A 23,171-nucleotide genomic window follows, 5' to 3' on the forward strand; every position below is an offset into this window, starting at 1 on the left:
CCGGGGCGTCCCTTCCCGGATCCCCACTGGCGAGGCAAAGGCGAAGCGATGCCCGCGGCTTTCCCCCGTGACACTCTGGCCTTTAGTTCCCACAAACCACCCAAGGGAAAGCAGCTCCCACCCCTACGGTCCCCACCTGCACGAGCTTCTGGTCATCCAAAACACTGACGTCTGGGGGGCTTCGCCTTTTTCGGCACCACGGAGATTTCGTTTGGATTCCCCGCGAAATTACAGTAAGAAAAAAAAAATACGATTAAGTGGTTGCTTCAATTTTATAGAGGGTTTTGTCTGTGGAGATCGGGAGTGGCCTCCCTGCCCTCCTGCGCTGTCCCCGTGATGAAAACGATGCCTCAGTGTGGCCAGCTGGGGAACTGCTCTCCTTGAGAAGCCCCAGGTCCTCCTGCCTTGTTTTCTGCTTTTGAAATAACTGTGAAATTCCTTTTTTTAAAACAACTAAAGAAAGCAGAAAACTTAGGGCGGTCCCACAAGTGCCATCTGTCAGAGTCAGAGTGGACCACCCTCCTCATCCCTGCATAAATCCAGGACTTTGGACTCTCTCCCCATCATGTTGCCACCTCACCTCTGCTTTTTCCCACCCCTGGAGTCAGGAGCCCTGTGGCTTTTGATGCAGAGCTGAGTAGGAGGATGGGGCTTCATTTCCAGGAGTGTTTGAGTGTCAGACACTGAGGCCAAGTTCCCAGTGCCCAGACAAGAAGCGTGTTCGGACACTCACAGCTGGATTTGAACCACAGGCCTGAGACAAGACCAGCAGGAGTTGAGAGGAAGGGAGACAGAAATCTTCACTTGTGTCAAAGTGACCATGAAGAGAGGAGGAATGGCAGGTTCTTTTCTGTAGAATGAGGGGCTTCAGCTGCCAGACATTAGGAAAAATGCCCAGGAGTGGGAGCTGAGCAGGAAAACTCTGCCTTGGGAAAACTCTCAGTGTCCACACAGCCCTACTTTTATGGCTGGGATTTGAGACTTGTTCTAGGTTTACAAAGGAGAAGCTTGGAGCTGGCCATCCAAAGGCTGGGCTCTGCATCCTGTCTCCTGCTGGGACACAGGCAGAGGCTGGGCTGTGCTCAGAGTTCCCCTTCATTGGCTGCAGTACTTGGAAACCTCAATCAGGTTCTCATCGGGGTCTCGGAAGTAGATGGATGTTATTGGACCCACAGCACCAGTTCTGGCCACGGGACCTTCTTCAACAGCAACCCCACAGGCCTGGGAGGAGACAGAAGAGCAGGGGTTTAATGCTCAAGGTCGTGTCCTCAGGGTTTTGTTGACTCTTCCCCCCAGCGTTGAGAACGTGAGCTGTTGGATGAGGCAATCCCGACATTCCCCAAGACACAGACCCTGAAAGTGTCATTTGGAGGCTGTGGCTTCGTGTCTCCAGGGATCCCACTGCCCTGTGGACACCCCCTGCCTGCCTCACCTTCAGATGATCCAGCAGCTGCTCCAGGGGCACCTGTGTGACAAGGCAGAGATCTGCAGAGCCAGGGACTGGGCACCGAGCCTTGGGTTCAAACTCCTTCCCAACCTCGTGCAGATTAAACTTCTGGTTGCCAAAACGTAAAGCTTTGCGATCTCCCTGTCCCCAGAGAGGAAAACCAGAGTAAATGAGACTTCTTGGGCTGGAAATCCTCGGCATCCACTCACCTGTGCAGCCCTAAGAGCTCTGGGGATCTGATGTGGTCCTGCTAACTCAGGGCTTGGCTTTGTGGCAATCCAAAAATTGATCACTGCAAGGCTCCCGTGATATTCCTCGAGACATGGAGTGACCCAAGAATGTCCTACAGACACACCCAGATGCTTCCAAACCACAGTGATGGAAGTTTTTGGGTTTGGACACTCTCTATCCTGCCTGGCAGCAGCCACACAAAGAAAGGGACAGGCTGACACTGCAGTGGGGACAAAGCTGATGAGATGGGAAGAGGGGGAGGAAGGAGGTTTTGGCATCTCTTTGCAGGATCTCAAGGGGGTTTCTGTAGGTTCATATGGCAACTGAGTCCTGAGACCCCCCTGGCCATGCAGGACACTGACCACCTAAAGAACAAACTCCTAAAACTGCTTTTAGGAGACTTGTTGGGGCAGGAGAGAAGGACACAAGCTTGGAAGTGAAAAAGGTGCAGTGTGTCCATTCAAAGCAGTCAAAAGCATTTGAAACTTGGGTAGGAGACGAGTTAGGGCTGCCCTGGAAACATGAATCAACTTTTCCTCTCTTTGCCAATGGAAATCCCAAAACAAGAGCTTGTCAGACGCCTTTAGACGATGTGTGGGTTTCAGGGTTCTCCTCCTTCAGTCCTAAAAGCTGTTTTTCAAAGAATCTTTCTTTTTTTTTTATCACTTTTACTCCTTCCCAGTATGGGTTGGACTTACCCTGACTCAGCTTGACTCTCCAGAAACTCAGAGCTCGATGGGCTGCAGCTTGTGCTGGTCTTACAACCCCCACCCCAAGGAGGTGCCCAGAGAACCCACCAGAGACCCACAGCTCCCATCCACTGGCCCAGAACAGCAGTTCCAGGTCCTCCAGACCCAACCCAGACCTGTGCCACGTGTTACCTTGAAAGTCACCACCTCCATGCCCAGGACTTTGGAATAAAAGGCCACAGTGTCCTCGATGCTCTTCACAGTCAGCACAAGGTGGTCCAGGCGCTGGATGAAACACGAGGGGGGACTCACACACTCCTCCTCCTTCCAGGACATATTCTCAAGGCTGGGAGCTGGCCTGGAAAACCAGAGAACATGAAAGTTGGGAGCATCCGGGTCCAGGCAGCTGCAAATGGAGCTGCTCTTGACCTGCAGGTGGCACAAGCACAGAAGCAATAAATTCTCCTCCCTGGAAGGGCCTCAAACCCCTGTTGGCTCTGGTGGCACCTGAGCCTGCCAGAGCCCCTGGCTGGAGCCAGGTCTGCAGGACCAGCTGGGTGACCTCGCTGAGGGCTGATGTCACCACGATGCTGAGCTCCCAAAGCACAAAAACCAAGGGAGGACCAAGTGTGTGATCCTTCCCTCCAACCCCCTCTGGGGTCTCCCCAGCCTTCCTCATGTCCAGGTGTGGACACTCATCTAGGGGAAGCAAAGACAGAGAGTGGAGACCCAAGCTGGGACCTGGCAGAGCAATAGGAAACGTCTCCAGGGACGTGTGTTGTCACCTGCCTTCAAGCTGCTTGGTGTCACCACCAGGCAGAGGCTGCTGCCAGGGCTTCAAGGTGATGAGAATGAGGGGGAAGGGGCTCAGCAGCCTGAGTTTACAGCAGTTCTTGGTGTTTTCTGTTGGGTTCATACCCCCTGGCACTGCCCTTCCCTTTTAGGGACAGTGGTGGGGGAACAGGTGGACTCAATGACCTTGGAGAGCTTTTCCAACCTCCATGATTCCATGATTCCGCACAGGGAATGCTTGGCAAGGAGAGATCTCGCAGGAGCAGGGTCAGGACAAAGTCAGGCACAGCCTCACCAGGGAATCTGCTCCCTGCAGCCAGAGGATCCTGCTTGGAGAAGGACCCCATTGTCCTGCTCCATGGCCTGGCCTGTGCCCAGTGACTGTCCCAGTGCTGGGGGCAGCTGGGAACACACCCAGCACAAAGTCCCTGCCTCTCCTCGCTGCCAGTGTTCAACAACCTCCCCTCAGACCAACCTGGCTCAGTCACTCTGCAAATCCCTTCCACCCAGCACATCCCCTGGGCCCTCCCAAATTCCAGGACCTTCGTGTCCAGGAGCCTACAGCTCCCACCTCCTGCCCAGCCAGCCCTGCCAACACAGCCTCCCCTCCCAGGGGAGCCCCTCAGCCAACCCCTGCAAGGAAAGGGGGGACCAAAAATAGGGGGTTACCTGCCAGAGGGGACAGAGCCAGGCAAGGTGGGTCCCCAGGACCTCTCTCTTCCTGCTGGGTGAGCAGGAACGTCACGGGAGAGTGGGAGGGAACAAGGAAGCTGGAAACAGGAGCACTGAGGTGAACCTTGACCCAAAGGACATAAAAGTCCAACTGCTTGAAAAACCCCAGAAAAGGAGCCTGGATATTTTAACCCCACGTTCTTCCCTTTCCAAGGGAGGGAAGGTATGGTTTCTGTGCTGTGTCAAAGCTCTCACTGGGGTGATTTTATTCCCACTGGCTATCCCTGGAGAACAGGGAATGTGGCAAGCAGCCACAGCAGGCTCCCCCCTCCCTGGCAGTGGACAAGGTGCCTGTTCACTATGTTGCCTCCAAGATTATTTTCTAACATGCAACAAGCTGAGCTCTCACTGCCCTACGAGGCAAACCCCAAAGAATTTGGGACCTTCAGTTGTTTAGAGAGAAGGTTGGAAAGGGACAGTGAGCTCTGAGATCATCATCCCAAGAATTAGAGGTCACATTTAAAGAACCACAATATATTAGTGAGCTGTGACATTGGTGTCGGAAGAGTCGTAAGGAAATGGGATAAAAATTCCCCCAGGGACCAGTTGGGATGTCTAGAACTGTAGCACTTTCTCCACTCCAGTTGGCATGTGAGTAAATCTTGGCTAAAAGCAATAAAACTGTTAATATTAATAACTCTGGACTTCCATCTCTCAGGTGCCTTTCACTGGAGAGCTGGGAGTGACACAGAGCGTGTCCTGATCCCTGGATGTGGTGACACCACACACCCCTGGAGGTCTCAGGGTGTTTGAACCCTCTGTTGAAGGCTCTCTGGGAAATCTGAGCATGGACAAGAAGGAGAGAGTCCCTGGAGAGAGATCTTTCCCCTGGGAATGGTCTGCTGAAGAGGTGCAGCACCAGCACTCACTCTGGCACAGAAACTGGGGGTCTGGAGGGTTTATTTACTCATGGCACAGTGGGGTTTTTTGGAGCAGGGAAGCTGTGGTTTGGGTCTGAGAACTCCACTTCCCCAAGGCAGTTCTAGTCTAAGACTGACAAGTCTTGGACTTTAAGGTCAGGGTGTGATCCCACAGCTCAGGCTTGGGAAGGGGTTTGAGTTCAGCTCCTCAAAGGTGTAGCTGCAGATGAGGGTTCCTGGGCTGCTCCCAGAAACATCCAGAGAGGGTCTTGTCTACACGTTGGACAGAGTGATGGAGTTGAAGTAGCTCAGCAGGTCCTCCACGGTGAAGTCCATGGCAATCCCTGATCCTGCGTAGCAGCGTCGGATCAGATCCTCAAACTCTTGGTACTGGCGGATGAACTCCTGCTCCATGGTGTGCCACACCACCTGGGGGAAAGCTCCCCTTCAGCTCCCTTCAGGAGGCCCTGACAGCTCCAGCTGTGCAGCCCTGAACCCCCAAAACATCCCAGAGTCACACCCACATCCCGCCCCGATTACCGGCAGAAGGTTTTCCTCCGGGGAGAGGTCCTTGTGGATTTTCCTGTAGAGGGTCTCCAGGGCTCTTCTGACTTCCTTGCCAGGGTATTTCTCAAGGACCTTCCTGAGCTCCTGCTTGCTGTAGGCCAGCTGGAAGCTCAGCTCCTCCTCCTTCACCCCCTGAGCCAGGCGGGCTTTCACCCCTTCGAAGAAGTGCTGGAAAGGGAAGGAGACATTCCATGAGGAGCCAGCCTGAGGTGGGCTCCTGCCTCAGGATCGCTTCCCTCAGCTCCCTTCCCACGCCTCATTAAGTTGAAATGAAGTACTGGAGCGTGTTTATCCCCCAGGAAAGCAGAGTTTAGGGAATTCCACTGGTTCTGCTCTGCAAGCAGCATCTCTAAGGGCTGCAGGCCCCTGGAGCAATGGGAGTGCTGGAAAAGTCACTCGGTGCTTCCTCCAGCTTTGCTCCCCACAGAGGGTTTGGAGCCAGAGGTGGGGTTGGGGGATCCCAGAACCTGCAGAAATGTAAAGCAAAACTCAAAGTTCTCTCAGTTTTTGGGACAGACATCTCTATCTGTGCCACAGCCGGCCACGGAATTCCACATCTGGTGGAACAATCACTTCCTTCATCCTCCTGTCCACCCTCCTGTTCACACATCCTGAAAATCTGTAGGCTGTCCTGGGTTATTTCCACTGCAATTTGGCTGTGGAGAAACACCCCAAATCCTAAGGATTCTGAGTTCCTAAATGTAAGAGCTGTTTCCAACAAGCAGAAATGGGCTCCTACATTCCTTATCCTGGGGTCAGTCCTCAAACCCAAAGGGTTTGTTGTGGTCTGATGGAGAGGCCACGGCAGGATTTTGGAGATCCCTGAGCAGAATGAAATCCAGGTGCCTCCATACACTACTGGCTTTGTTGGGAGCAGTGAAATCATCCTTTCCCTCACAGGGGGAGGACTGGAAGCCGTAAGCAGAGCGGGAAGCAGGAGACCCCGAGCTCATCTCCCAGTCAAGGCAACAAGATGTTTGACAGCAACGACTGGGAATAAATTGAAAGGAACAGGTCCTATGAATAATTCAAGCTGAGCTCAGTCTGTGAGTGATTTTAGGGCCGTGAGAGGAGGAGCAGAGCAGCCACAGTCGAGGGGAGGAAGGGAGTAAGCAGAGCCAGGTGCTCTTAGCTCAGTTAACAAAGCAGCCGCTCGGGAAGTGTGGAATCTGTGTCGGAATGATCAGCCCAGGCAGCCGTGAAAGAAAAAATGAGCATCTGCCAGACACAGACACGCAACCCAGAGCAGGGGCTGAGCAGGAAATTCTTAGGATTGGCTTCGGAAAAGTTGCACCCGAGTGTATCTTGGTCTACGGCCTTCAAGTGGACAGGAGGAAAAAAGCAGCAGGAAAGTGAGAAAATCCCTCACATTTTTAGGATTGTCGGCGATAAAAAGGTTTCCTTGTGAAGGCAGAGTGATCACATTGTCTTGATAGAAGAGATTTTTCTTCCAGTGAGAACAAGCAATCACTCCCCCATCGATTATCCCATCAATCCAACCTCCCCGGGATGAAGTACAGTCCCCACCACTGAGGTTTCAGGATGGGACTGGACAGGGTTGCTACAGATTCTCATCCAGGTAACCTTTCCAAGGCAGTTTGGACCAGATGGTCTCCAAGGTCCCTCCCAGCCTGGGCTGTTCTGTGACTCTGGGATGCTGGGGCTGCTCTGCCCAGTGAAACCCGGCAGCGAGCGGGCAGAGAAGGGGGGAACACTGGGATGTGACAACAAACTCATATAATCCCAGACTGGATTCAGGGAGGGGTCATTTGAACACCAATCAATCTCTAGTTTTGGGAAGGGCAGCTGCCCTTTGAGGCCCAGAGGAGGGTCAGGAGATCCTGTACTCACATGGAGCTTCTCCAGGGGCTGGCCCAGGCACTTGAGGACATATTTCTCCATGTGCTCGCTGTACCTTTGCTTGGCTTCTCTCTTCTTGTCCTCCAGGCAGGGGATCTTCTTCTGGCACAGGAAGCAGTAGATGTGGTGGAAATTTTCCATCATGGCCATATGTGTGTTCACCTTCAGGTTTGCTGAGGACAGACTATTGACTTAAAAGAAAAGAGGAAATCAGGTGTGGAGAGAAGACCCTGCAGGCTGGGTCAGGGGGGTCTCAGGGTGTCTCATCTGAACCATCTGACTTCGACCAGTCCCAGAGGAATTATTCACAACACAGATCCTGATCCCTGTCCATAAGCTTGATTCCCTACATCCCCTGCTTCACTGCAAACTTTGCTGGAGCCTGGAAGGTGCCATGGTCATGGATCTATCAGTGGCACAGCCCAGGCACACCTGCAGGTGGGAGCTGCCTCTCTCCACCACCTCCTGGTCTGTGGCCAGAGCTGTTAGTCCTGCAGCCCCTGGGAATCTCCAGTGACCAGAAGCTGGGACAACCCAGGGATCTACTGAGAGCTCCCTGCCTTGCTCTCCCAACCCCTCTTGATGTTTTGAGGGAAGTTGATCTTCGGCTCCCAGGACCTCTGAGCTTGGAAGAAGAGTCTGACCTGCAGTGAGGAGCTGCTCCCTCCATAGTGGGGCAGGAGATGTTGGAATTAGATCCAAAGCTGTGTCCCACCCCTGTCCCAGCCAGGACCATCCCAATGCAGCAGACACCACACACCCAACGTGCCATCAGGGCCTGTGTTGCCAAAAAAGGGCCTTTTCAAGGCAGGAAGGAAACTTGTCTGAGCATTTACCCAAAAATAGAAGGTGTTGAGCCACTCAGCAAATTCCCAGTGGTCCTGGAAGTGGCTGGAAGGCTGATCCAGAACGTGGCAGGTTTCAGGGATGGAAACAGGGGCTGAACGCCCATTCCCAGCTGCTGGTGGTGCTCTCATCCCCCAGGACTGAGGGACTTCAAATCTGCCCCAAATTGAGGGGTCAGAGTGGCAGGAAGAGAATTACTACTCCTGGGATACCCAGCTCCTGGATGGCAGCACCGTGAGGACAGGGAGACATGGAGATCAGGAAAAAGGGGATACCCCAAACCACGCTCTCTGAATTTTGATGCTCCCAGGCTCTTGCTCAGTGCAGGTGATTTCAGCTCCAGGCAGTGCCCAGGAGAGAGGGAACCTCCACCCTGCCCTACTGGGAGCTCCTGGAGCTGCAGGGGGACATTTGCATCCAGCCACCAGCCTTGGTACTCACTGCTGCTGAAGACACTGCTGGCCAGCCTGAGGTGGGCCTTGTCCAGCTCCCCTCTCCTCTGAGCTGTCCTGAACACCTCCTCAGAGAAGTCCACAAACTCCTGGAAGCGGCTCACGGAGGGCAGGATCCCACCCTTCATCCTGCTGGGCACCTTTGCCTCCTCGAGCTCCTTGCACAAGGTCCCCTGGCAACAGCACACAGGACGTGGCTCTGTCAGATCTGACATGGCCCCAGAGTCATCTGATGGGTCACTAAAGCTCCAAGCCCTGTCCAACCTGGCCTTGGACACTCACAGGGATGGGGCAGCCACAGCTTCTCTGGGCAACCTGTGCCAGGGCCTCCCCACCCTCATAGGGAACAATTCCTTCCTAATATCCCATCTAAAACTACTCTCTGTCAGTTTGAAGCCATTCCCCCTTGGTCTGTCACTCCAGGCCCCTGGAAATAGTCTCTCTCCATCTCTCTCGTAGCTCCCTTCAGGTCCTGAAGGCCACAATTAGGTCACCCCAAAGCTTCTCTTCTCCAGGCTGAACAATCCCAATTGTCTCAGCCTTTCCTCCCAGCAGAGCTGCTCCATCCCTCATGTTAGAAGTTCAGGTTGGACATCAGGAAGGATTTCTTCACAGAAAGGGCTGTCAGGCACTGGAAGGGGCTGCCCAGGGAGGTGGTGGAGTCCCCCCCCCTGGAGGTGTCCAGGGAAGGACTGGACGTGGCACTCAGTGCTCTGGGCTGGGGGACAAGGTGGGGTTGGGCACAGGGGGGGACTGGATGGTCCTGGAGGGCTTTTCCAACCTAAATGATTCCGGTTAGAAGATTCTGGAGGAGGCCAAACATCCCTCAGGACCCCTTGGGTTCACTCTGAGTGACACTCACGATGCATTTGTTGAAGCTGCCCTTGGCCAGGAGCAACACATTGCCCAGGACGGTGTTGAGGAAGGACGAGGGGGGAGCTGAGGAAGAGCCCCACATCCCAAAGACGGAGTCACTCAAGGTGACCAGGACCTGCAAGCAGCCAAAAGGGTGGACCTTGTTGCAGACATCCAGAAAACCCCTCAGCTCCAGCTCCAGGCAGCTGAAGATCTCGCTCAGCAGGTGGGTTGTAGGTTCTTCTGGTCTTAAAAAGAAAGAAAAACCCAACAAAAACAAGAGGTCAGCAATGAAATGGGGAGGGCACTGCCCTGTGGACACTGCAGACCGTGCCCCTGTGTCCCATCACCCACGTACTGGCTCCGGCCCTTGGTGCAAGGAGGATCCTCTGCAGGTGCCAAGGTCTCCCCTCCCTTAGTGGCAGATGCCTGAAAGAAGGAAAGGAGTGGGAATTATCATGGAATCCCAGGCTGGTTTGGGTGGGAAGGGACCTTGAAGATCATCTTATCCACTCCCTGCCAGGGGCAGGGACACCTTCCACTAGCCCAGGTTGTGCCAACCTGGCCTTGGGACACTTCCAGGGATGGGGCAGCCACAGCTTCTCTGGGCAACCTGTGCCAGGGCCTCCCCACCCTCCCAATATCCCATCTGATGTAAATCAGGATTTATCTGCTCTGCCTTAGGGAGGAAAACTTGAGCTCTGGGTTTAGTTCTTTTTTCCCTTGTTGGAGTCCTGTGTTGGATGCTCAGACCCCCCGTGATTTTGCTGGAGCTCTTAATTAAGTTCCTTTTCATTCTTCCCCACTAGAGAGCCCAGGAGAGCCCGGGTACCTGACAGAGATGAGCAGCCCCCCTGTTGTGCCTGCTGAGGTTGGTATCAGGGCTGGAGGGAGGACTGGAAAACGGCCCTGGAGAGGACACCTCCTCCCACTCACCTCCAGAGCCTGCAGCTCTGCAGCGTCGTGGCTCAGCTGGAAGAATTCCTGGAGGAACCGCTGCTCCGAGGTGCAGAGGGGCTGCAGCTGCCTCAGCACCTGCTCCAGCACCTGCTGAGGAACCACCAGCAAGGTCAGAGCCCTCCCAGCACACTGAGGGGTCGTGCCCAGCCGAGGTGCCGCCCGAGCCGGGTCAGCACACGGAGCATCCCTGCTCCTGCTCCGGGGAAGGGCCCGCGGGATGCGGGCAGTGCCTGCGGGACACGGGAACCCTCCGGGACCGCTCAGCTCCTCACCTGGACCACGTTCCCTCTGGCTGGCGGCTCCTCCTGGCTCTCCCTGCTCCCGGGGAGGCTCCACCGGGGCTGGTGCCTGTTCCCCAGGGGCTTCTCCGGGCTCTCCTGGAGACCTGCAGGGCTCGTGGGTTAAACATCCTCACCCCCTCGGCCCCTCCAGCTCCGTGGGAGGCTGAAATGTCTCTTTTTATGTCCCACCCGACGTGAGAATCGCCCTTTTCCTGTTGGATTTTCCCTCCCCACTCCCGTTTCTCTCTCTTTTTCATTGTTCTTTTCTTATTCCCTGGGCTGTGCTCCTTATCCCCTTTGCTATTTATTTACGGCTTCGTTCTAACTCTTGAGGGCTGGGGGGTGAAAAAGCCCAGGTGATAAGGGCATAAATCAGCAGAAAAACCTGCAAGAGACTCAGAAAAACTGTTTGTTGCTTAGTTTTGATGGTAAATTGCCATAAAAGAATATCCAGGGGAGGTGAGAGTGGCTTTTTTTCCTTTCCAAAAAGTGACCTTTTTAAGTTAAAAGCATTCACCTGGAAATAAATATACTTTTCAAACATTACCACTTTGTACCACACTGTTTTCACTGGGTGCTTGGCTCAAGTGGAAAAATCGAAAAAAAAATCCTTTAAAATATGCATTTAAAAACCATTCTTTCGCTCCCTGAAAAGAAACCAGTGGGGGAAACATCCAGATTATTTTCTAATTAATTCTAAAAATCATTTCCCTCTCCCAGAGTTCCTGGGTGAGTCAGGTCAGGTCTCCATCTCTCGCAACATCCGAAATATCTTTATTTGAGCCACTACCTGCAGGGTTTTTACCTTTGGGAAGGATGTCAGTGCCCTCCACGCAGGGGAGAGGTGACAGCCAGCCCTGCTCGTGACCTCAGCCTTGCTAAAACCACAGAGAAAATTCATGAGCTCCTTCAGAACCTTTTTCCCACCCTTATGCAATGGATAATGAGAATTTCACCGGCTGGGAAGTGGCAAAACCAGGAGAAAAAAAAAAAAAAGATTTTACAAGCCTGGAAATGTTAGTGTGGAAAAGGGAATGGGAAAAGGAGAGAAGACTTAATTATTGGCTCACAATTAATTATAAACAGCTTGAGGTTTGCCTTCTAAACTCTCCCATAATGCTGAAACAAGGCAATAAATCAGCAGCTGGTGTGTTTTAGAAGCATTTTGCCACGAATAATCCTTTGTGAGGGCAGGGAATCAATCCCAAAAATTCAGTGCCACGATAATAGAAGTGGCACAGGGAGGCTGGGATATTTTAAAAACAGGGAGAAGGGATATTATCAGGCCCAGCCTGGGCTCCCATCCATCCAGGATCACCCCAGGGAGCAGCTGAGCAGGGGGAGGAAACAGCAGGAAAGACCTGGGATGAGGTTCCTGCAGAGCTTCATCAAAGCCAAACTTTCCCTGCAAAAGAGCCCCAGAGCAGCCAGTTTTGCAGGAAATCTTCCAGCAGGAGGCTCTGGAGGTCTCTGGGAGCACTGGAAGAGACTCTCAGTGCTCCCAGTGCCCGTGGCTGCCCAGCTCCTGCAGCAGAAGGACACCCTGGTGCTGCTGGCCCCATCCAGGAGAGCTGGAGATGGAATTTAACCGTGCCCTCGAGCTGAGGAGAGGTCACCTCCTCCTCCAGAGGGAGGGTTGGGATGTTCTCCCTCCTGCTTTGCCCCCGGGGGCTCCAGAGAGGGGCAGGCAGAGCCCAGGGGGGGCCCAGGGGAAGGTGCCTCCGTGGGTACAACCTCCTAAAAACCCCCTGATCTCCCACCAGCCTCGCTCTGCAGAGGTGGAGGGGGCTGTTATTTAATGTTCTGCTCACATCAGTGACGGGCTGAACATCCCAAACCCAGCCTGGGGCTTCCTGCCTGGCCCTTCCCACCCCACGGAGCAGAGCAGGGCCCAGAGCAGCCCAGCCCAGCAAAGCTCAGCTCAGCTCATCCCACCCGGGGCAGCCACCCCAGATGATTTGGATCAAAAAGATGGCCCTTTTGGATGATTTATGACTGTGCAGGGACAGGTTTGCAGCCTTCAAAGTGTCCTTTTTCCCCTGTGACAGATTTCCCAGATGCTGGATTTGCTCCTGGGATTTAATTCCTTCCTGTTTTATAGACATTGGACACAAAGCACTGAAAGGAAATGGCTGCTTTAACGTTTACCAGGAGGGGATGGGGCAGCCTGGCTGCCACATGTGCCCCACACCACCTTGGTTTTAATGTAACAAGGTTATTTTCACAAGTGGTCCAGTGGAAGGTGTCCCTGCCCATGGCAGGGAGTGCAACTGGGTGAGTTTAAGGTCTCTCCCAACCCAAACCATCCTGGGATAAAGGGCCTCTTTAACAGGCATCTCCAACACCCCTCCCTTTTAAAGACTTTGCTCCTGAGGAGACAAACCTGGGTGCTTTTTATTTTCTGCTCCAAGTCCTTTGCTCCAAGCCCATCAATCACCCTGCAAGTGGAAACCTCTTTATCCCGGGCACAATCTTTGTGATTTCCTGCTGTTTAACTAAAAGCAATCACCCCTCTCTGGGAAATGGGGCTTGATCACATTATCTTATAAAGCACAGATTGGAGTTGGCCTCCCCACTGCTAATTCCCCAGGCTGGCTTGCTGAAAATGCATTCATTGCCTCTTATCAGGAATTCCTATTTTTAAGCAGGAAAAAGCACTTTGCCCCTTGAAAAGCTGTATCCAGGAGTGGAGGAGAGGGATGGGAGAGAGGAATATTATCTTGGTTAACTATTTGTTTCACCTGATGGGGCAGAGCACGTGCCCCTCTGTGCCAGGCTGAGTGGTCAGAGAATCATGGAATGGTTCGGGTGGGAAGGGAACTTAAAGTTCATCTCACCCACCCCCTGCCATGGGCAGGGACACCTCCCACTGTCCCAGGTTGCTCCAACCTGGCCTTGGACACTTGTAGGGATGGGGCAGCCACAGCTTCTCTGGGCAACCTGTGCCAGGGCCTCCCAACCCTCCCAGCCCAGAATTCCTTCCCAATGTCCCACCTAACCCTGCCCTCTGCCAGCTTAAAGCCATTTGGGTGCCACTGGGACTACTGAGGTGAGATTTTCCTCCTTTTTTCCCAGGACTGCTGTGCTCCCTTGCAGGCCCTTGTACCCTGCCAGCACTGCCCATCCTCGTCCCACCCCACGGCCCTGAGGTGCCCTGTCTTCCTGGTGCATGTGTCTTTGCCAAGGGGGAGGTGGCACTGGGCAGGAGGAGCTGGAAGGGGTGGTGGGTACGTTGGGATGGGCTTTGCTGCACACCCAGAAACGGGATCCACCAGCCCCCTTCCCTTCCCTGGCTCCCATCCCTTCCCTGGCTCCCATCCCTTCCCTGGCTCCCATCCCTTCCCTGGTCCCATCCTCTGGCTCAGGACCTGGACACAAGTGATGAAGGAGGTGCAGAGCTGGAGGGAGCCCAGTGATGACTCTGATGGACTAAACACACCGTGCAAAGTGGTTTCTGACATTCAAGCCTGGCCAAGCTGGCATGGAACTTTCCATTACAGTCCTTTGTTTTGCTGAAGGAAAATGTGACTTCTGGGCAATAAAAAACTTCCAGAGGAGACAGATCAGCTTCTCTTTTTATCTCCAGAAACACCTGACTGGAATATTTTGAGTCAGATGCAGCGATTTCTGTGGCAGTGATCCCCTCGGGACAGCTCAGCCCCACACACAGCTCACTGGGAAATCATTCTGCAAATATTGCTACAAATGCCCTCCTGTCTTCAGGGACAGGCTTGGTGCCTTCTCCTCACATGCCTGAGGAACCTGTGAGCAGCCCTGCTTGTGTGAAATATGGACCAGGCTTTACAGAATCATAGGATCACTGGGTGGTTTGGGGTGAGAGGGATGGAAAACTCACCTCGTTCCACCCCCTGCCATGGGCAGGGACACCTTCCACCAGCCCAGGTTGCTCCAAGCCCTGTCCAACCTGGCCTTGGATACTTCCATGGATGGGGAGAACACTTCCAGCGATGGGGAAATTATAAGGTCTTCCTGGAGCATTCTCCAGGCTGAACAACCCCAAGCCTGTCCTGACAGGAGAGGAGCTCCAGCTCTTGGAGCAAGAGAAGAGAAAGCTTGGTGGTTGTTTCCAGGAGATAATAGTGGGGTGGGAACTCTGGAACAGGCCAGGAAGACTTTGAGAGCCAGGGAGAAGGGAGGTGACAACAGCTGAAGGGTGGCTGCGCTTTGTTAACCAGGCAGTGCCACATCCTACAGCTCCTCAGAACAGGAGCTCAACCATCCCTGTGGCATTCCTGAGCCCTGCAAGGGGAAGGTGACCAACAGCTGCAGCTCTGAGGAGCAGAAAAAGAGAAAAGGAGAGAATATCAAGGTATTGAAGATCACACAAACACTGCCTGACATAAAGCAGAGTCGGCTTTGTCACGTCCTGCCAGCTTCCGACCCAGCCCACGGAGGAGAGAGTAACTCATGGCACAAAATCCGGGGAAAACACCTGTGATGGAGGAGGATTGTCACATTCCCTGCCAACAAAGCCCAAAGGTCATACTTGCAGATCACTCACTTCCTTTTCTTCTTCCCAACAAGGAGGTTTTGGCTTGTTCGAAGAAGGCTTTGATCTCCCGCTCGTAGAGTCTGCCGAGGTTCTGGGCATACACCTGGAAGGGACAGGAGGGGCCAGGGGAAAGCAAAAAGACCAAATTTTAGCGTTTCAGACCTTTTCCTTCAACACAACGTCTGCCACTGAGTGCCAGGCTGCTCCTCCCCAGCACAGAGGTCCAACATGTTGTGGCCAAGTTGGCCGGACACTCTCCCAGAAGGGCCGAACGCTCGTGGGGGTTTGGTGAGACCAAACCCTCCCCAGGAATTCACCAGTGGGGCCAATCTGTTCCCAGTGGGTGGAATAGCTGTACTATCTGTTCAGGATTTCAGCCATACCTTGGGGAGGTCACAGAACAGAGCTGGGCTGCTGTTCCTCAGCCAGGCCATGAGGGGGGTGTAGGGCAGCAGCTCCTCGTGGTGGAGTCCATGGCTCGGTGCAGACAACTTGTCGACGGGCTGCCCAAGAGCAGGGATCTGAGAGCTGCCCTAAAGCAGCAGAAACAGCAGGAAGGGTCAAATAAAACAGCCCTGGCAAACTTCCTGATCCCCCTGGAATTTCCAGGTCTGAAATTTCAGAATTTCTGCAATTTCCAGTTCCGAAATTTCAGAATTTCTCCGATTTCCAGATCTGAATTTCCAGGTTTGAGAAGCGAATTCCAAGCTGAAGCAGGGCAGGAACGACCACTTGGAACTCCAGTTTGAATCCCGTTATCTGGGAACAAGTCTGAGCTGGCCCACAGTAACACAGGGGATAATCCAGGGAAGCACCATGGGAGAAAGCACAGGAGAAAAGCTCCTTGTGGAAGAACATGCTGGAAATCCTCCCTTGGAGCACTGGGAGGTGGTTGAGCCTAGGGGGGTGGGATGCCATGGATAGGAGGGATTTGCCAGGGTCTGGAAATGCTGGACCACCACACCACAGACTCAGAGTCGTGTGGAGCTCAGAAGGTTCAGGGCAGGTCCAGGTGGAGCAGCTGGTCCAGCCAAGATCTGAAAATCTCCAATGATGGAGATCCCACAGTTCCCTCCCAGTTTCCAGCCTGGCTTGAAAGAAAACACTGAAGATTTAAGGAAATAGCCCTGGGGATTTGGGAGTTGCTCCTTTTCATGAAAGGAAATCTGGAAGAGTCCAATCTTCCTTTCAGATTTCTGCCCAGAGGGATATTGTCCATCACATCTTTTAAACTGCAAAATCAGCACTGAAAGTGTTAATCGAAGGATCAAGGGATTGGCTCTTATCCTGGGATTTTGTGTCACAAGCAGATCAACAACCCCCAAAATAAAATGAGAAAAATCTTCAGTCTAAAAAAATCTTCAGGGCTGGATTTCTTCTACATTCCTGCAAAACTAACCCAAGGGCTGGGAAGGGTGAAGGGATGTGGAAAGACCTCTTTGGGAAGACACTTTAGGACAATCATCCCCTACAGCCCTGGTGTGATTTTTCCCAGGATATTCAGATCTCCCGGGGTTTGGAGCAAAGCCCACCTGCAGCTGGAAGATGTTGGTGATGTGACTGATGAGAGAGTTCTGGAAGTTCTGCTTGAGGGTTTCAAACAGGATCAGCTGCTCGGCCACCGCCTGCAGCTTCCGGGAACCTGGAGGGGAAGGAGGGGATAGCATGGGATTGAGGGGAAAAGAGGGGATAGCATGGAATGGAGGGAAAGAAGAGAGGATAGCAGGGTATGGAGGGAAAAGAGAGAGGATGCCATGGAATGGAGGAGGAAAAAAAAGAGGATATCGAGGTATCGAGGGATAAAAGAGAGAATATCATGGTATTGAGAGAAAAGGAGGATATCATGGAATGGAGGGATAAAAGAGAGGATATCAAGGTATTGAGGGGAAAAAAGAGGATATGGAATGGGGGGAAAAGGAGAGGATATCATGGAAAGGAGAGAAAAGGAGGGGATATCATGGAATGGAGGGAAAAGAGAGAGGATGTCATGGAATGGAGGGAAAAGGAGAGAATATCAGGGTATTGAGGGAAAAGGAGGGGATATCATGGAATGGAGGGAAAAGGAGGGGATATCATGGAATGGAGGGAAAAGAGAGAGGATGTCATGGAATGGAGGAGAAAAAAAAGAGGATATCGAGGTATTGAGGGATAAGAGAGAATATCATGGTATTGAGAGAAAAGGAGGATATCATGGAATGGAGGGATAAAAGAGAGGATTTCAGGCTTTAAGGGGAAAAAAGAGAGGATATCAAGGTACTGAGGGGAAAAAAGAGGATATTATGGAATGGAGGGATGGAAAGAGAGGATATTATGGAATGGAGGGGGAAAAAGAGAGGATATCAAGGTATTGAGGGGGAAAAGAGAGGATATCATGGAATGGAGGGAAAAGGAGAGAATGTCAGGGGATTGAGGGAAAAGAGAGAGAATGTCATGGAATGGAGGAGGAAAAAGAAAGAGGATATTGAGGTATTGAGGGATAAGAGAGAATATCATGGCATTGAGAGAAAAGGAGGATATCATGGAATGGAGGGATAAAAGAGAGGATATCAAGGTATTGAGGGGAGAAAAGAGGATATTATGGAAAGGAGGGGAAAAGAGAGGATATCATGGTATGGAAGGATAAAAACCAGGATATCATGGACTGGAGGGGAAAAAAAAGAGGATCTCATGGCCTGGAGGGGATGAGCCGTGGGCTGCAGCCCCACGTCACTCACACCCTGGGGAATAGGACAGGAGTAAATCCTGCCATAAATACCAGCACCCAAAAGCCAACAAAGGGGAGAGGATTTGCTGCAGTCCCAAGGAAATCCAGCCCAGGAGGGAGCTGAAACTCAAAAAACCCTAAAATTGCAGAGCATCCCTCAGTCCCACCTCGGCCAAGGACACACCCCCAGCCTCCCCACAAGGAAAACTCGGGATTTCATGCCAGGAGCACGTCCCCGGACACCGGCAGGTCTCCAACAACTCCCACACACTGGATTACTGTTTTTCCAAGCTTGAGGACAGACAACTGAGCTGCCCCAGGAGACCACAATTTCTAAATATGACTTTCCCCCACCCTCTGTGAGCTGCAGGAGGTGTTGTACACCCCTGGCACACCGTGCTGCCCTATATCCGTGTATTTAGAGGGATTGGGGAGATGCTTGGTGGAAGTTTGACTCAAGTCTAATGGAAACTGGACCAGTTTCCCAGCCCAGCAGGAGGTGCCTGTGGTTCATGGATGGCCCAGCTTGGCTGTTTACAGCAGGAATTGGATTCCTCCAGGAATGGAGCCAATTTGGGCTGGGAGAGCTGGGGGGGGTTCACCTGGAGAAGAGGCCAGGTTGTTCCAACAGTTCCTTCCCAATATCCCATCTAACCCTGCCCTCTGGCAGTGGGAAGATATTCCCTGTGTCCAGGGAGAGCTGGAGAGGGACTTTGGATAAGGGATGGAGGGACAGGACACAGGGAATATCTTCCCACTACCAGGGGCAGGGTTAGATGAGATATTGGGAAGGAATTCTTCCCTGGGAGGGTGGGGAGGCCCTGGCACAGGTTGCCCAGAGAAGCTGTGGCTGCCCCATCCCTGGAAGTGTCCAAGGCCAGGTTGGAACAACCTGGTCTGTGGAAGGTGTTCCTGCCCATGGCAGGGGGTGGATGAGATGGGCTTTAAGGTCCCTTCCAAGCCAAACCGTTCCAGGATTCCAAGATCTCCAGAACAAAGCCCACCCTCCAATCCTGTTTCCCAGCTCCCAGCTCTGGATGTGCTGCAGGGGAATATTTCCTAGCTCTGAACCTGCCCCCCCAGGTGCCCCTGGCTGTGTGCTGCTGCTGCTGCTGAGCTTCCCAAATCCAAGCCTTCTCTTTCTTTCCTGCTTTTCCCAGGCAGCCTGCAGAGCTGCTCAGTGATCCCGGGAGCTGATTCCTGGGAACATCCCCTCCGGCATCAGCGGCTCAGGGCCACCAGCAGAGGCTGGGAAGCTGGAATGGTGCAGGGAGTGCAGCACAGGCTGGGCATGTCCCTGCTCTCCACTCACCAGGCTGGAGGGGGGTGTTCATGCAGGCAGACAAAGCCTCTGCTGCAGCACTGCAGGATCTCACTCCGGCAGGGCTGGAAAGATCCGCCCGGCTCAGGACATCCCAGTGCTCCTTGCTGAGGTCCAGGTGGGTCTGAAAACAAAGCCAGAAGAGAGCAGGTACAAGCACAGCCAGGTTTTCACCCCACATGGAAAGCTGCTGGCTGGAAAGAGCCAAATGCTCCCCTCAGCTGCCTCGGGAGGTCCACGCCGCTCCATCCCCTCCCAGCCCAAAATTCCGCCCAGCAACAACCGCAGTGGTGGCCAAGGACACCCTGGCAACCCTCAGCCTGAGCTTCCAAAGGGCTGGGACCTTTGGGACCACTACTGGCAGCAAGGTGGGGGGGAGGAGAAGGGAAAAGCTCATGGTGCTGCAGCTCGAGAAATGAGAAGGTCAGTGGCCCAGAGGTCACCGTAAGCTGTGGAACTGGGGTGCATTTATGGTGTGGGATGTTTGTAAATAACTTGCTTTCCCATATTCCAAGAGGTCCTCAGGAGTCTTTCCAGTGGCTGTGCCGTCCCCTGGTACCGCAGGGGAAAGGTCCTCACCCCCAGCAGGGGCTGGGATGGGCTGGGCTGGGCTGGTGGCACAAAGGCCACAGCTGGTGGCACACACTGAATGGACACATCGCCTTCTAGAGTAGGGAAATAAGGAAAAGAGAGAGAAAAGGAAAGGGAAAACTCCCATCAGTGGGAAGTGAGAAGAGAATCAATAGGGTTCCTGGACAAAGAGAGTAGCAGGGAGTCCCTGGAATGCTTTCCCATGGTAGATGTGTAGTTTTTTTCAGGAAGAAGTTCTTCACAGAGAGAGTGATCAGACATTGGAAGGGGCTGCCCAGGGAGGTGGCGGAGTCACCATCCCTGGAGGAGTTTAAGGACAGCCTGGATGTGGTATCAGTGCCATGGTCTGGGTGACAAGGTGGGGTTTGATCAAAGGTTGGACTCAATGATCTCAGAGGTCTTTTCCAACCTCGTTGATCCTGTGATTCTGTTTGCCTCAGGACACTCCAAGTCCCTTCTACCTGGGGGGTTATCAGTGCTGGTGGGAGCAGGTTGGACCAGGGCTGGGTGTTGCAAGTTCTGCCTCTAATTGCTCATTAATTGCTGTGCTTGTGCATTCCCAGGTAATGATTACTGGCTGTTCAATTATCATTTGGCTTTGTCATTACTAATCCTGCCCAGAAAAAGGACTTTGAGAGACCCCTGTGGTGGTGAGGGGACTGCACATCCCCTGGAGTCCATCCCGGCCGTGTGTCCATCAAGACAACACAGTCCCTCATTTCTAGGCCAGAGAAGCTCCTTAATCTTTGCATACAAATCATAGTTTTCAGTGTTTGAGGTCACTGAAAGTTGTTTTCTAACAGATCCAAGAGGAACTGCCTCCACAGATACACACACCGTGAGGAACAGGAGCTCATCCATCAGTTTGCTCCTGTTGGAGACCATGCGGTGCAGCAGGGAGTTTTCCCGGTGGATGTGGTCCATCTGCTGCTTCACACTTCCCAGGAGCTCATCATAGACCTGCAGGGTCTCCTCCACCCTGGCCACCTCTGCCAGGGCCTCGTCGATGGAGCTCATCAGCTGTGCCACCTGCTGCTCCGAGGAGATGATGGCCTGGAGGTTGGCCTGGGGATGGAGAACAGGGGGATCCAGGGCTTAGAAGGGACTGATGGACTCAGCTCAGAGTCAAAGCAGAGAATCTGGAACGGTTTAGGCTGGAAGGACCTTAAAGCCCATCCCATCCCACCTTCCACTGTCCCAGGTTGCTCCAACCTGGCCTTGGACACTTCCAGGGATCCAGGAGCAGCCACAGCTTCTCTGGGCAGCCTGTGCCAGGGCCTCCTTGTAGGAAAACACCCCAGGTGTGAGGGGGTGTCTCCAACACATCCCTGCACCCCACGGCCCTGCCAAGGGCCTGTCTCAGCCCATTTAGCCCAGCTCAGGGCACTGCCAGGCTGTCTCCCAGCTGAGCTGCTCTGGCAGTGCAATTAATAACAATTAAATCATGCATGAGACATGCCCTGAAGGCACAATTTGCCTAAGGAGGGCTCAGGAGCTTGTTTGGGCAGGTGTTAATCGCTGCTGACAAGCTCTGCAAGAGATCCCACACTTCCAAACCTTCACTGTATCCTTTGCAGGGCCCGTGTTCCAGGAAAGAAAACAATCCAGAGGCACGGGCCTGGCAGGCCTGAGCTTTTCCAGGCTGCTGCTTTTCTCTCGGTTAATAAAGCTTTTAAAGAGGTTTGTCTGCTCTGATAATTTAATTTTCTGATGTCTTTTTCATTAAATGAAGAGCATCAGAAGCAGCTGCACCCCCCGGCCCGCCCCGTGCTCAGCTCGCTGAGGGGAGGGAGAGAAGCGAAGAAGAGCAAAGAGAAGCCTCTTGGAACCCAAGCTGGGTTGTTGTGGCTTGGACAGACCCTGTGCTCTGGGTTAGGGATGTGGGTGGAAGCACAATCCATGCTGAGCATCTCCAGTCCTTGTGTTAAGGACTTTCTCCAAGCTCCACCTGCACTGCTGGCAGGATGAACTGGAAGCTCCAGCTCTAGAAAAAGGTTTTAGCTTGGAAAGGACCTAAAGGCCCATCCAGTGCCACCCCCTGCCATGGGCAGGGACACCTTCCACTAGCCCAGGTTGCTCCAAGCCCCCTCCAACCTGGCCTTGGGCACTTCCAGGGATGGGGCAGCCACAGCTTCTCTGGGCAACCTGTGCCAGGGCCTCCCCACCTCACAGGGAAGAATTCCTTCCCACCCGCACAGGGGAGAATTCCTTCACAATTTCCCATCTATCCCTACCCTCTGGCAGTGGGAAGCCATTCCCCCTTGTGCTGTCCCTCCATCCCTTGTCCCCAGTCCCTCTCCAGCTCTCCTGGAGCCCCTTTAGGCCCTGCAAGGGGCTCTCAGCTCTCCCTGGAGCCTTCTCTTCTCCGGGTGATCCCCCCCAGCTCTCCCAGCCTGTCCAACACACAAACCTCACCTCCAAAAGCACCAAGGATGCTCAGCAAACATTCCCAACCAGCCTCCCCAGCCCGGCCCCACTCCTGGACTGCTGCTTTCCAGCAATCCCCAGGGCCCCCAGCTCTGCCCAGAACTTGAGGTTGTATTAAATGTCCTTAAGAGCCATAAACCTCCCCCAGGCCTGTCCCTGCCCTGCCTTCACATGGTCCTATTAGGGCTTCACAGCCCCACGGGGGGTTGCCCCGAGCGAAGCATCGCCGGCGTCACCGACAGGGCAGTGCCCGTGGAAGGGGCTCTCCAGAGGATCCCTGCTCCTGGAAAAGTAATATACTCCAGCTGCAGAGCTGCTGGGAGCTGCCTGTGGTTCCCCAGGTGCTGGGATCCTGGCATGACACAGGAATAGCAATGTACAAATCAGTGCCATCCTTCCCCCTGGAGCAGAGCAGAACTCTCTGGCTGTCGCCGCGGTGAGTTTTGAGAGCCCCAGATGAGGTGGGTGATTACTATGGAGAGAGGAGGCCAAGGTGGCATCACTGGGATGTGGGGAAAAGCATTTAAATAGATGCATGTGCCAGTCCAACTTGCTGGTATTAATAACACTTAATACTGCAGATTAAGCCTCAGAAATAGAAACGTCTCATTGATTAATTTCTGTTGGAGATAAATCACATTTTTTTCATTAGGAGGCATTAAAATAATGTATTCAACAGCTGCTTTCATCTCAAATAACTTAATAGAGATGTATTAGTTGCTCTCACAGGGTATTTTACTGGGAAACAGTCACAAAGTGCCTGTAGGACTTGCCAGGAGCTGGCAGGAACAGACCTCAGGAGTTTGGTCTTCCAGATTAACTGCTGAATTTCCAACTGTAATAAGTCATATATTGGGAATACAGCAAACACTGGAGCTAAAGGAGGTTGGATTTAGGGCTTGTGGTTTCCAGTGTGCTTTAGGATATTTCCTTTGGCTTGTTTTTTTTTTTTCTCTTTTCTCTTTGGTTCTCTCCCCATAAAATGCCAGCACCAGGTATTTTAGCATACGATAAATTCTGGAAGCTGCTTTCTCTTTTTTTTT

General features: G+C 53.1%; 2 protein-coding genes across 2 annotated transcripts in view; both read right to left on the reverse strand.

Annotated features, from left to right (window-relative positions):
• Positions 1-349: 349 nt before the first annotated feature.
• Positions 350-3,893, reverse strand: GLOD5 (glyoxalase domain containing 5). Its single transcript, XM_008920835.2, has 4 exons — positions 3,829-3,893; positions 2,560-2,725; positions 1,433-1,588; positions 350-1,221 (listed from the first exon to the last, which is right to left on the reverse strand). The coding sequence occupies exons 2-4, from the start codon at positions 2,701-2,703 to the stop codon at positions 1,096-1,098; spliced, it is 426 nt and encodes a 141-aa protein (XP_008919083.1). The 5' UTR covers positions 2,704-2,725; positions 3,829-3,893; the 3' UTR covers positions 350-1,095.
• Positions 3,894-4,941: 1,048 nt separating this feature from the next.
• Positions 4,942-23,171, reverse strand: part of LOC103754923 (exocyst complex component 1) — a 26,136-nt gene continuing 7,906 nt past the window's right edge. Inside the window, exons 5-17 of the mRNA XM_018083259.1 lie at positions 20,539-20,766; positions 19,102-19,234; positions 16,618-16,727; positions 15,469-15,618; positions 15,095-15,188; positions 10,564-10,676; positions 10,268-10,378; positions 9,690-9,760; positions 9,339-9,579; positions 8,466-8,649; positions 7,170-7,369; positions 5,292-5,486; positions 4,942-5,180 (exon numbers count right to left, since the gene is read on the reverse strand). Of these exons, the coding sequence (XP_017938748.1) occupies positions 5,025-5,180; positions 5,292-5,486; positions 7,170-7,369; positions 8,466-8,649; positions 9,339-9,579; positions 9,690-9,760; positions 10,268-10,378; positions 10,564-10,676; positions 15,095-15,188; positions 15,469-15,618; positions 16,618-16,727; positions 19,102-19,234; positions 20,539-20,766 (1,986 nt within the window). The 3' untranslated portion in view covers positions 4,942-5,024. The remainder of the gene's footprint in view (positions 5,181-5,291; positions 5,487-7,169; positions 7,370-8,465; positions 8,650-9,338; positions 9,580-9,689; positions 9,761-10,267; positions 10,379-10,563; positions 10,677-15,094; positions 15,189-15,468; positions 15,619-16,617; positions 16,728-19,101; positions 19,235-20,538; positions 20,767-23,171) is intronic.

The sequence above is a fragment of the Manacus vitellinus genome, unplaced genomic scaffold (assembly GCF_001715985.3).
Source record: "Manacus vitellinus isolate BGI_N305 unplaced genomic scaffold, ASM171598v3 scaffold_62_pilon, whole genome shotgun sequence".
NCBI classification, from domain to species: domain Eukaryota; kingdom Metazoa; phylum Chordata; class Aves; order Passeriformes; family Pipridae; genus Manacus; species Manacus vitellinus.